Source organism: Myotis nattereri (assembly GCF_964212035.1).
Source record: "Myotis nattereri genome assembly, chromosome: 2".
In the NCBI taxonomy this organism is placed as follows: domain Eukaryota; kingdom Metazoa; phylum Chordata; class Mammalia; order Chiroptera; family Vespertilionidae; genus Myotis; species Myotis nattereri.
This window is the reverse complement of record NC_138076.1, coordinates 84384879-84398617: the sequence shown is the minus strand read 5'-3', so window position 1 is coordinate 84398617 and position 13739 is coordinate 84384879. Positions and strand designations below refer to the sequence as shown.

Genomic DNA, 13739 nt, shown 5'->3' with positions numbered 1-13739 from the left:
TTTCATTTATCAGCCACTGGGCAACTGCTACATGCTAGTCACTGGCTCTGGAAGAGAAGTGTGAGAGGTATCGCTATTTCCTTCCTTCCCAACCACAGTTCTAATCCTATGAGCAATACCTTGAAGGTTCTAATCTTATGAGCAATAGCTTAGTGGAGACTGGCAAAGCACTTGGTGGATTGCTTTTGGTACCTTGACAAAAATAAAATGAGTAAAGGATATTGAAATAGCTGATTGGCATGTTGACTGTGGCTACAATGCCCCTGGTTTTGTGGAGTGTAATATTTAAGAGCAGGATTTAGAAGCAAACAGCAAAAATGAGGCTGTGGAACAAGGAAAGTAGAGAAGGAATGAGAAGAGCCGTGTGATGGTGTTGGCAGAGTGGGAGGTGAGCTGGTGAATCCTCACCATGCAGATCCTGACACCTGTCCCCCTCACCTTGCACTAGTAGCTGTAGCCCTTGGAGGCCCACAGAGGAAGTCACATTGTAGTGTCCGTATTTACTGTGTGTGTGGAGTGGAGTATCGCTCAGTGTGTTATTCAGTGAAGTGGTCAGCTACACTCTATGCTTACCTGTAGCTCTTTAAAATGACATCTGTATGTCATTGGCTTCTTCTTATTTCTTTTTAAATTTTAAGGATAGCAGTACAACAGCATTGCCACAGAACATGTAGAAAATAGAAAATATGCACTGTTTGAACACTACCACAGTTTGTGTATATATTTTTGCATATGTATTTTATTCTGGAGGCGCAGTGCATGAATTTCGTGCATGGGTAGGGTCCGTAGGCCTGGCCAGTGATCAAGGCCAATAGGGGCCTTCCTTCATTCCATGCCGCCCCCTGGTGATCAGCGCACATCATAGTAAGCGATCAAACTCCTGGTCTCCTGGTCAAAATCCCGAGGGGACACTTTCCATATTAGCCTTTTATATATATACTAGAGGCCCAGTGCATGAATTCATGCATGTATGGGGTGCCTAGGCCTGGCCAGTGATCGGTGCCAATTGGGACTATGGGAGGTTGGCTGGCTAGCAGGGGGAGGGACCATGGGAGATTGGCTATCCCGGGAGGTTGGCTGTGGGAGTGCAGTGAGTATCTTCCCCCTAGTGGTCAGTGCACATCATAGCGACTGGTTGACTGTTCAGTTGCTTAGGCTTATATATATATAGATAGACTAGTGGCCCAGTGCACAAAATTCATGCATGGGGATGTCCCTGAGCCCAGCCTGCACCCTCTCCAATTTGGGACCCCTCGGGGGATGTCTGACTGCCGGTTTATGCCTGATCCTACAGGGATCCCTGCAGGATTGGGCCTAAACTGCCTCTCGCAGTCTGGGACCACTGGCTCCTAACTGCTGGCCTGCCTGCCTGCCTGCCTGATTGCCCCTAATCACTCTGCTTGCTGGCCTAATCACCCCCAGCTGCCCCCCCATTCTGGTCTGATCACCCCTAACTGCCCCCCCTGCTGGCCTAATCACCCCCAACTGCCCCCCCAGCCTGCTTGTCCCCAACTTCCCCCCCTGCCAGCCTGCTCGCCCCCAACTGCCCCCCCCCCCGCTGCTGGCCTGCTCACCCCCAACTGACCCCCCTGTCAGCCTGCTCACCCCCACCTGCCCTCCCCTGCCAGCCTGATTGCCCCTAACTGCCTCTGCCACCATGGCTTTGTCCGGAAGGACGTCGGGAAGGTCTCCCAGGAGGCTTCCTGGTCTAATTAGCATATTTCCCTTTTATTAGTATAGATGATTGCAGTCAAAGTTTAATACATACTTTTTACATGGATTCTGTACCCCAAGTATGTATTATGCAGCTGCTATTATCCAGTCAGTCCTGTGAATAATATTGGTAATAATGATGCCACAATATATTCATAGATGCTTACAATTTTCAAAAGCACCATCTCACGTTTGACATTTGGTCCTCACAGTAGCTCTGGGTAGTAGACAGGCATAGGTTATTATGCATGTCTTACATAAGAGGGAGTTAAGAGATGCCCTACCTGACACATAAAGAACAGCAACAGAATCAGAACACAGTTCCATTTGGCCATGCTGCTTCGCCTTGTCGGGTATTGTGACTGCCCTAAAGGAATTGCTGGTTTTGTTGAAAAAACAAACTCCAGTGAAAGTCAGTTCTGTCTAACCATGTAAGTGATCAACTGCTACATAAGTGACAAAGGAAATGTGCTGAGATAAGGAAACCTTGCAAGTAGCTTGGAATAAATGCCTCTGAGAGATACGGGGCTTGTACTGTGTGTGAAAGTGCAATTAAGAAGGAGAGGGCTTGCCCAAGGTCAGCCAGTTCCTAGCGAAAGAGCCACAGCTAAAGTCTGTCTCCCCTACCCACTCTCACTTTGAATTTGAACGGGGCAGTGATCGATTCAAGCAGACAAGCCCCATGGTCAGGTGATGATAAGACACAGTTAAGAAGCTAAGTGTGATGATAATTGAACCCATGAAAGTAAAAGAATTCTGATAAAAGGGAAAAGAGAAGAAAAGTTGGTGACTGACCTTGGGCAAGTACCAAAGTTAGAGCATAAGAAGAAGAAAGCTACCTTCTCCATGTATGCTGGGTCAGCAGAGGGGGTGAAAAAGCCAGTGAAGGCTAAAAAAAATTAGGAAGAAAAAGACCAGGGCATCTTATGTAGCAGAAGCAAGCGATGCAGATGGTTAAGAGGTGCTGGTGTCAAGTATCACATGGTAAGAGGGCTGAGAAAATACAGGAGTCACTGAAAATCTTTTAAAGGATACTTTCCTGGTGTGGCTGATGAGAAAGCTGAGATTTCAAGTGATGAGGCAGTAGACACAGTGGGTAGACACCACATGTTCAAGAAGCTTTGCAGTAGAGAGCAAACCACACCAAAGTTAAGGAGGCCACAGGAATAATGAAATGAAGGGAATCATGAAAGGATTTTATAATATCGGGAAACCATTTTTCTTGGTTCTTGGGGGCTTGGGTGGGTAGAGAGGGACAAAAACAAAACAACAACAAAGTACAATTCTAGCTTAGTAAATTATTGAGAAAGAGTTTTCCTAAAAAGTATCATTTCTCAAAGTAATTGGTAAGGACACTTCCGAGGGGAAATTTCTGACTTCAAGTAGCTAACTCTTTAAGAAGTCTTAAAAAAAAAAGCCATGAAATCTAGTTTCTAGTTATTGAAAACCTCTTCCAGCCCTTTAATGATTTCTTCTAGCTGTCACAGAAATTACAGTCAAAGGTAAGAGTGAAGACTTATTAGATAATCTTGTCCATTCTTCTCCCCAGTGCAGCGCTGTTACCTATTGTGCATTTCTAGTCTCGAGTGCTTCTCAGTCTGTAGGTGAATGATGTTTTTACCACTTTCCTTAGAATTCTATTTCATAATCCTGTTGACCTCACTGCAAGGAAACTCTTGATACCCCAATCCCAAAGTTCTTTCCCTCTGTGTACTTTGCACACCATTAACAATTTGTTCTTAGTAACCTCCCTTCCCTCCAGCCCCCTCCACTCTTATCCATGCCCAGTTTTCAGTTTCTCTGCATCTGGAACCTTTTCCAGAACATGTAGTAGATATATCATTCTTCAGGGCATATTAGATCTATTAGAAAAGGATTTTAATGGGATAAATATAAAGGATCTTCATAATTTTTGTATTTCTAATAATGAACCTTTCCCATTCTCATGTTCCTTCCACTGTCTCAAGATTTGGGATGGGAGGAAGTAATAAGGACAGTGAATTTTTAAGAAAGGGACAAGCCTTGCTAACTCATGATCCAATGTCCCAATAAAATGTGTTGCCCAATTACTAACTAGATAAGTTAGAACATCCTATGTAGAGAACACGAAACTCTTAAGACAGGACTTAAGAATTGGACCATGTTTTCTCCAGAATTAAATATGAAGCATAAACTGGTGTGTCCTCTGATGTCCTTGAGAATGGGCTACTTTAGTGTTCACTATTATGGTGCATCTGTCCCTACTGCGAGGGGTTTTGGCAACTGTCCATTTGCTACCAGACATTTTTCTTCTCTAATGACCTTTTATGTTCCTCTGACTCCACACTTTCCTTAGCCCATTCCCCAAAACTTTCTGGCCCCTGTCCTCATGGGCACATTCCTACCACCAGCCTCAGGCCCCAGTTGGTACCCTCTAGTCAACCAAAACCTTCCCTGTGACCTGTCACAGCACTGGTTCCCCAGTCCTTTACCTTACCGATCTTCACCTTTCACTCAGACCCGATCACTCAGTCTTCAGCAGGTAAGTGTGACCTTTAGAGAAGCCTCCAACGTGCTCAACAAATGGTGCTTTAGTAACTGCAGTTTTTCAACAGGACCTTCTTTCCTGGGAATTTATGATTATCCCTGATTTACAAAGTAGTAGATCATAAATTAAAGTCAGCTCACAGATCTATATTAATTGGCATGCACTGAGGGTTATTTTTTTCCTTCTCTTTTTTATTTGAATGCCTTCAGATGGGACTTGTGTTCTTTATATGTTCAACATTATTCCCAACAATCTCCTGTATTCTTTTACCTGGCCAATTTTGTTAATTTGCAGTAACTAGCTAAATATCCTATAGCCAGTTCCAGTCCTGGTAACACCTGCCAAACCATTTGCCCAGACTTTCTAAGTTCTCCTTCCTTCCTACCTACCTATCCCTTGTCCTCTGGCTGATCCCCTACTATCTATTAGAACACCATCCTTAACTCTTTGCTCAATATACTAATTCTTCCTTGAGACCTATCTATCAGTAAGAAATTTCCCCCCAACAGGATTCAACTACCCTAATGATTCTACAGCCCCATATCTGCAGGTCTCTGATAATTAAACTTGACTTTCTGTTAAATCACTCTCTATTTTGAGTCCTAATATCAAGTCTGAAAGGATGAGTTAAAGTTTTCTTCTCTGATTTTAAATAAAAAAAGACTATAGAAAGAACTAAAAATAGCCAAGCCTCAATATTGCATGTGTTATTGGTTTGTTGTACAATTCTTCATTTTTAGTTTCCAAAGAAAAGAATTGCCCAACATTTTCTTTATCTACTGTTTGCAGTTGTGTATAAGGATGTACACTCAACTTAAACACTCCTAACAACTCTATCTCCCTTTCCCAATGGGCCCTGTTCGCGCGCGCGCGCACACACACACACACACACACACACACACACACACACTGGCATAGAATTATAAATCAGCCTGTGTATGCTTTTCAGAAAATTTGTCATATTTGAAATAAAACTTGTTAAAGTCGCTACAGTCAAATATCATTTTTGGTAATAGTTAGTAAATAAGAACATGGACAAAAACCTAAGATAATTTGCACCAAATTGCCATTTTTTCAGAGAATTACTTGGTTATCTGGGAGCTGTAGTCAGGAGACTAAGTTCTAGAATTATTTTCTACCGCTGGGCAAATAGAGCAATTACTTATAAAAATTGATCTACAGTTATAAATGTAAGTGATGACCTCTTTTTTAGAGTTTAAGGGACCTGGTGCTTTTACTGAAATGCACAGAATCTATATAAATATCTATTTGTTTTTTAATTTTATAGGAAATCAATGTGTTGACAGTCGCTTTGGTCAACCAAGACCGAGAGAACAACATTGAGAAAAGAAGTCAAGGCTTAAAATCAGAGAAAGAAGCTCTACTAATTGGTAAGGATATTCTGTTTTCCTCGTCTGTTTTTTTTTGTTTGTTTTTTTTTAAGTAATTCTTAGGTAATTCAATTAAAAATATTCAAGCAATTCACCTCCAACATGTTAACAATTTAAACAGTGTTGCCTTCTGGGCAGAGGTGAGATTTGCTTTTTTACCGAGATTACATTACATACGTTTCAAGTTAGGAATGTACAAATCAATGGGGGTTTGCTCTTCTCTAACCATGTATATTAGTTGTCCGACATCAAACTGAGTACAGGAAGACAGATTAATTTGCATCCCACATGTTATGCATCTGAATTTCAAAATTGGGACACATCGCTTCTAACTAGAGTCCAGGTTGTGTCCAGTCCAAAAATACCAAACCAAGCCAGATTTCCCAGGCTCAAGAGAGGCCGTGTCCTGAGGCCAGACCGATAATGCTGCTGTGGGGGAAGAACAAACTTTCCTCTATCCTCAGGGCTCTTCTGGCTGGTCTAATCATCAAATAGACATGAGGCATATTAGCAAGGGAAATAACCAAACTTAATTCATACACGTGAATGGGAACCCTGCTTACCTGGGAGAGTCAGAGACACCACATGCAGGAGAGGTTGGCATGGAAAGGGGGATTGAGGCATATAAGACATCCTGAGCTAGGGATGTGGAAATACATCTTGGGGGACTCAAAGGGTCATGGCAGAATGAAGAAAGAGCAGATGTTTAGTGAATAAAAGTTTGCCCTGCCATGAAGGTGGGTTGAAAGGTTATCACTAATAATCTATTAAGGGTAAGTCCTCTAATTCAAATTCTTCTAGGCACAGAAGGGTTGAGGGCAGAGTTTCTCCTGAGCCTGTGGCTAAAATTGCCTTTAGCTCAAAACAATCTGCATAGCATAGAAGCACATCTTAGGGTGACTTTTATCTGAAACTTTCTGGAAGTCTGACACTGCAGAAGTTGGGTTGCTAGATTGTTCTATATGTCATTGAACCATTCTCAGACTTGAGGAAAGCTCAGTTCAGGTAAACAGTTATGTCTCATTTCAGGAGGCAGTGATGCAAGTAGGCTGCCAAGGTTAAGCCTATGGTGCAAACAGATATTTAGTAAGAGGCCTCTCTATGGAAACAAAAGAAAAACAAAGTTTCATGTTTAGAGCAGACTATAATCTCAGTTTCTGAGTCCTGAAGGCAGGTGATTGAGATTTCTAGTTGTCTGTTTTGAATCATCTTCATATGGCGTGAGCGTAGGAGTGACAGTCTGATAGATGTTCCTGGTCCGACGTTTGACTGTGGTGATCCTTCTGTAGCAGGAACAACGATTGTACATAGATGAATTGTTGTGATGATTTCTCCGAAGTCTACGTTAAATTGTCCCACTTTAGCTTGCCTGGCCTTGGCAAGCAGGCAATCTCAGTACCCAATGATGCTGAGTCAAAGGATGGGAAAATGAAAATGTTAATTTGGAGGACTGCAGTCAAATAATTAAGAAAAATATAAAAATTCAGGATCCAGTTTAGTTTATAGGCAGAAAAAATAATTTTTAACTGAAAAGATAATAAACAGCGCTAGAACCTAATATCCACAGAGGTATATTATAGTTTCTATTGAAACAATTTTCTCTCTAAAATGACCCTCATTTTTTGTCAAAGATAGCCAAATGGAAACAAATTTATTTGCAAAGTAAGTCTAGTTTCAATAAACTTGGCCTGATATAAGTCCAGCAAGAATAGTAATCAACCACATAGGCTCTCTTAAATTGGCTTTGCTGGACTTTTTTGGAAGGAATCTTCAGATTGAATTTTAAAGTTCTCTCGAAGCTAAGAAGCCAAGCTGCATACTAGCCATCAGACCTTGCCTACACTAACTCTAGATTTGGGGTTAATTCCTTTCTTCTCAGGGTTCCCAAAATATCCTGAGTTTCTTTCTTTGCATCTCCCAGGAAGCAACTTTCATTCCTTATCTGGAAAGACTACGGTGAACCACGGTTAGCAAGGTACCAGACTGTTTTTTCAAGCTGGTTCCTTTTTTAATTGACTGTTTTTATTGGCTTTCAAAGTCAGTCTTAATTCCTTAAAGCTTTCTAGTCATATATGAGCTTAGGCATTTCTCTCTCAAATATGACATTCCAATCAAAGCCCCGTAATATATCTAGTTTCCAATTGTGTCCTGTTATAAAGAGAACAGATTCCTGTTGAACATATGCAATATACATATTTGAATTTTTGAAGGAAATACAGAAGTTTGCATAATGGTTAGCAGAACTTAGTTGTTACTACTGAAGAGGCGATATGCCATGAAAATAAAATTACTCAATTACTGAGTTTGCAAAGTCTGGAAGGATCATTTAGAGAGAAACATAACAAAGGTGTAAAGAAGAAAAATTTCTGTTATCTGGAAAGCAATACTTTAAAAATTAGCAATATTTTAAGTAAAAAGTCGTAACATTATGACCCTCCTTACCTGTCCATTCAATCCTGTGTAATTAAACTTGGTTTGCCTGATTCTAGTTTTCCATTACTTCTATCAACTTGCCTGAAAATTGCGGGTGATATGGCCAATGATAATTCCAAGAAGTTTGCAAGGTTGTCCATCAAAGTGCATACGTTTTTCTCAGTGAAGTGGGTGCCTCACTCACGAGAGATTTTGGAAGGTACACCCCAGTGGGAAAACACTTTTTCTAATAGTTTAATAGTTTCTTTGCCTCTGTGAGGACATCAGCCTTGTGGCAGAGGAAAGCTTCAGCTCCTCTAGGAAAACATTCACACAACAACAAGAATATACTGTTAACCCGGACTAAGCGGCAATTGAACAAAGTTCAGCCCAAATGTACTACAGTGGATGAAGGAATGTACCAGTGAAAACTGGAAAAAATGCCAGGGAGCCGGTTAGAACCATGCAGCTGTCCTGGCTTTCCCGTAGCCCCAAGTGTTCATGTCATTTACAGTCACTGTTTACCCATCTTAATTTCTATGATTCGGGAGCAGAGTGTTGCCATGTCACAAGGACATCAGGATGGCCTTCATCCACGAGTGCCACAATCTGATACTTGCCAGGAGCCGGTCCATCCTTGCTGTTTCAAAGGACCTGGCATATATGGCATACTGTTCTTAAAATGTTTGCTCACCTTCTTGGCACTATGTGTTTTAACCAAGGTCTCCTCTCTGAGAAAGGTTGTTTCCTCAGGTAGGAATTTTCCCCTGAAGTTAGGGAGGGAATAAAACCCCTCAACTAAGTGCCAGGCGGGTAATTAATCACTTTAACTACGAACAATCATGCTTAAGCTATATAATCTTTACTCCCTGGAATGGAGATAAGAAACTCCCTAACCTTTGTAATAGAGATTGATAGGATTGAATCAACTGGTATAAATATAGATGTAACAAGACAGCAACACACAGAACTTAGAAGACAGAACTTAGAGATAGAACCTACACTCAGAACGTAGACACAGAACCTACACAGAACCTAGAGACAGAAGAACTTCGCTGGAGAGAACATGGAAAAAGATCCTGGACAGAAACTGGCCACAGAACCTAGAGACAGAACCTAGAGAGAGAACATGGCTGAAGAACCCAGAGACAGAACCTGACTACAGAACCTGGATAGAACATGGCAAGAGAACCTGACTAGAACCTGGTGACTGAACCTGGCTGGAGAACCTGGACAGAACCTGGCTGGAAAACCTATGGAGGGAACATGGCTACAGAACCTGACTGGAGAACCTGGAGAACCTGGCTGGAGAACCTAGCAAGAGAACATGGACACAGAACCTGGCTGGAGATCCTAAGCAGAACCTCTCTGGAGATCCAGACCAGAACTTCGCTGGAGATCCAGACCAGAACCTGGCTGGAGACCCTGACAAGAGAACCCGACTATGATGATCACCTGAACGCTGCCTCTGTGTCATTCCTTCTTCACTAACTCCGTCCACACCTTTGGGGACCCCTGGACCCGCTGGGGTTGGACCCCAGCATCTGGCGCCCGAACAGGGAATCCTGGCTGGAGAACCTGGCTAGGCTGCTGATCAACTGAACACTGTCTCCGTGTCATTCCTTCTTCGCCGACTCCGTCTACGCCTTTGGGGACCCCTGGACCCGCTGGGGTTGGACCCCAGCAGATACTGAGGTTCAGTTGTTTTAGTGTGTCCCTCAATTTTGATGACAAACATTTTGGTTCAGGACATTTCAGATTTTCAGCAATTTTACATATATTTCTAGAACATTTATAACATAAACTTATATAAATACAACATTAAGAAGGCTCAATGTTATTTTTTTTTATTTGATAATGCTTCCCATGTAATTTCAACACACCAAAATAAGCCTAATTTGTTTAACATTTCTCTTTTATAAGAAAAGAAAACAGATTTTTTGAGGTGTTCCAGGGGCCCTTCTGGAACACCTCAAAATCATTCCCCGGTCAATACTCTTATTTATAATTTAAATTTTGGGAAGTTTGTCAAAATATATAAAGAGGTTTGAACATTTGACAAAATAGGATCATAAGCCATTATGAAGTGATACTTATGTATCCATTTGACCAAAGTGGCAATGAAAATTTTTGAAGAAAATACAGAAGTTTACATAATGGTTAGCAAAACTTAGTTGTTACTACTGAGGAGGTTCAATTTTCCTAAGTAATCAAGGACCTGATTGAGACAATATAAAACAGAAATTATCATGATAAAGCACAGAATCGTGGCTGTCTGTGTTTTCACGGTATCAGCAGCAGACCAATAGTCCTTTTCTCAGAGAACCAGACTCTGATTTTGTATCACCTTACTTGTGATATTTAAATTCATTTACTTGATTAAATTTCAGTCTTATTCACTACGCATAAAACTTCCTTTTTCAACATTTATTTTTCATAAACTTTCTAAAACTTTCTGTGCCCCTTTTAGTACATACACACACATCCAGAAATAACCAGGACAAAATTATTTAACTTCCCTTAACGAAAACACATCTTCATATCTCATACCATTTTCTAAAAGCCAAAACATACACTATTTCTCTGTATACAGTTCTTTTCCCTATTATTTTTCATTTCTGTAGCTTTAATTACATATATCAGAATTTATAACCTTAAAAAACCTTAATTTCTAGTGAAAACTAAGAAGTAAATAATTGTGTATTATCTGTTATACCAGTATTTTTTAGGTTGATGCATTTATAAACACATTTAAAATTTTCTAAAAATATATTTCCTCATAGCACATATTTTAATGTGTCACTAGACATTATTGCTAATGGACCTGGTATTGGAGAAAAGCATGGGTGGACTTTCCCTGTTACTATTGGGAGTGGGGATCTTGAGGTGCTGCTGGAATAAGCATTTCTGGAGGCTCCCAAGGGCGGGTGAGATATGGTAAAAAGCTTTTTTTTTTTTTTTTTTTTTTTCAAAATTACATTCCTGGCTATCTAAAGTCCCATTCCAGTCATGGAAGAAGTGTAGCTGGGGTTTCAGTAGAGCTAAAAGCAAAGCCAGTGTCCAGAGTTCCTTTCCATGCTGCAGCTGGGTCCAGTTCAGTATCAGGCTGGTTGCAGTCCATTAGTCCATTGCGGGTGGGGTCCACATGAACTGGACCATGGGGGAGATTGTAGGAGAGCCAAGAGAACATGCCCGAAGCAACAAGAGTCCCAAGAAAGCCAAGAGAAAGCAAGAGCGCAATAGAGCAAACTCCTTTGTTAGGGGATTAAATATTTCACATTTTAAGCCCTTGCAGTGGCCAAGCCTATTCTGCCCAATGACCTGTTCTCAGGTGTGACTGACAAACAAGTACCTTCCCTATGTCACCCCAACTTTACTGGGCATGTGACTATCTCCCCTCCATCGGATCCCTGGGATGTGTGAAGTTGTAGTTTCCTGGCGAAGCTGCCCAAATGACATGCCTATAATATTTGGTCTTCTCTTTGCTCCTTTTCTGTTATTAACAACTAGTTAATTACAATGATATCAGACCCAAATATCTTTAATTCCTCTATAAAAAGCAGAAAGTAGATAAATCTATGTTCAGTAATTAATGTTTCATTATTCGATTTTATTTGGAAATGGTCTAGGGCAGGGATGGGCAAACTTTTTGACTCAAGGGCCACAATGGGTTCTTAAACTGGACAGGAGGGCCGGAGCAAAAGCATGGATGGAGTGTTTGTGTGAACTAATATAAATTCAAAGTAAACATCATTACATAAAAGGGTACGGTCTTTTTTTTTTTTTTAGTTTTATTCATTTCAAACGGGCTGGATCCGGCCCGCGACTGGTCTAGGGCCTAGGCAGTCAATGAATATCCATCATTTAATTTAGGTAGCTAACAAAACTTTGTAGTTTCAGGTTACCAAAGAGATTTAGGAAACAACTTTTAACAATATAATTATTGCTGAAGAGTTCACCTAAAAACCTTTATCCTATTTACATTTATCTAATTTACTTGTTCCTAACAATTAAGATTAGATTACTTGTGAAAACTTCATCAAACCATTTTTTTTGCTCATAAATCTTGCAACAGAGATATCAACTTATTTAATAAACCCAGGTAAGATGAGCATGGCCCCTGTGCAAGGATGACATGCAAATTCATGAAGCATTCCATGTTTTTAAGTAAATAAATAAATATGTAAATAAATAAATAAATCTCAGCTTTTAAAAACTATTGAAAAGCAAATAATAAAAGCCATCAAAGCCCAAAAAATAAAAAATAAATAAACCCAGGTAGAACAAAAGTAGTATTTAATGCTGATGATTCTAGAGATATGCCTATTCATACAAATTAAACTCAAAACTAACTTTAATATCAAATATTTTTCCAGATCACATGATTCTGAAAAGCACTTGGGTTAGTTTTTATTATATTTTTAAGAATTTTCATATAAAAGCTTGTTTAAGCAATATAATAGAGCTCTTTTAAAATAAATCAACAATACCATGCAGAGGTAGAAAATACTATAATACACATTAACATACAGACACACAGATCTTTTAGCCATAAAACAAACGTCACTAATTTAGAAAAAAAACAAAAAACAGTTTGAGTAGATTAAATTGATCTGCTCAGATGATTGTTCTTTTATTAAGAATTACCTCCCTGAAATTTGCATTTTAAAAGATGGCCCAAATAAGAGTTCTTGGAATTTACATCTCAGAGGTACAGGGAAAGAAATATGAGCACCTACTAGAAGGACTTTGGTTTCATAAAGCCAATATTTGTAAGCCTTTTGAGATGAATAGGGTAGGTTTGGGAAATAAAAAAGGAATTGGTCAGCTTTGAGTTGTTTCTAGAGACACAACTCTGGCCCTGTAAAGACTTCATTTGTAGAAAATAAAAAGAACAGCTATTTTGTAATACCTGAAGAAATGGGTCGCCACCTAAATGTTGGCAGAGGGCTGACAAATTCATCCACCCATTTTTGGAAGCTTTCTTTCCCCCTAGGTAGATTTCTTATCAGGCCCTGACATTAGTTTCCAATTTGGTCAAATTTCTAATCAAAAAGTTGGTAAATCCTTTCAAATATATTGTCAGGTTTCAGCTGGGGCATATAGTAAATATTTCTTGTTAGGTCGCCAAAAGAGGAAGGCAGGAGGCCAGAGTGGTGAGGGGTTACGAATTTATTTGATCATTCACACACTAGGTGGCTGGGCCTGGATGGCTAAAGCACCCAGTGAGCTGAGTCAGCGGCTTTTAAAGGACTTTGGGCGGGATTTTCTGGGCGTAGACTTCTTTATGCATACCCGGAGGGGAGGGAATGGAATGTAGTCACCACAAGTGAAATGTGGTCTTCAGCAAAGGGAATGTCCATAGTGAAATGACCTGGAAAGCCAGTTCCCCTGGGAAGGGTATCAACTCAATTGCTCCATCAAACCTAATATTTCTAGCATTATTAAAAGTCTTTGGACCCAAGAGGGTACAAAGGTTACTACTTTCTTGAGCAGTGATGGCGAACCTTTTGAGCTCCACCTGTCAGCATTTTGAAAAACCCTAACTTAACTCTAGTGCTGTGTCACATATAGAAATTTTTTGATATTTGCAACCATAGTAAAACAAAGGCTTATATTTTTAATATTTATTTTATATATTTAAATGCCATTTAGCAATGAAAAATCAACCAAAAAAATGAGTTTATGTGTCACCT

General features: G+C 40.2%; 1 protein-coding gene across 3 annotated transcripts in view; it reads left to right on the top strand.

The window, feature by feature from the left end:
- The window catches only part of ENOX1 (ecto-NOX disulfide-thiol exchanger 1), a 593708-nt gene that overhangs the window by 554396 nt on the left and 25573 nt on the right, over nt 1–13739 (top strand). For all 3 annotated transcript variants that reach the window (XM_081082747.1, XM_081082748.1, XM_081082749.1), the window contains one exon: nt 5529–5631. In XM_081082747.1, coding sequence (XP_080938873.1) covers nt 5529–5631 — 103 coding nt within the window. The remainder of the gene's footprint in view (nt 1–5528; nt 5632–13739) is intronic.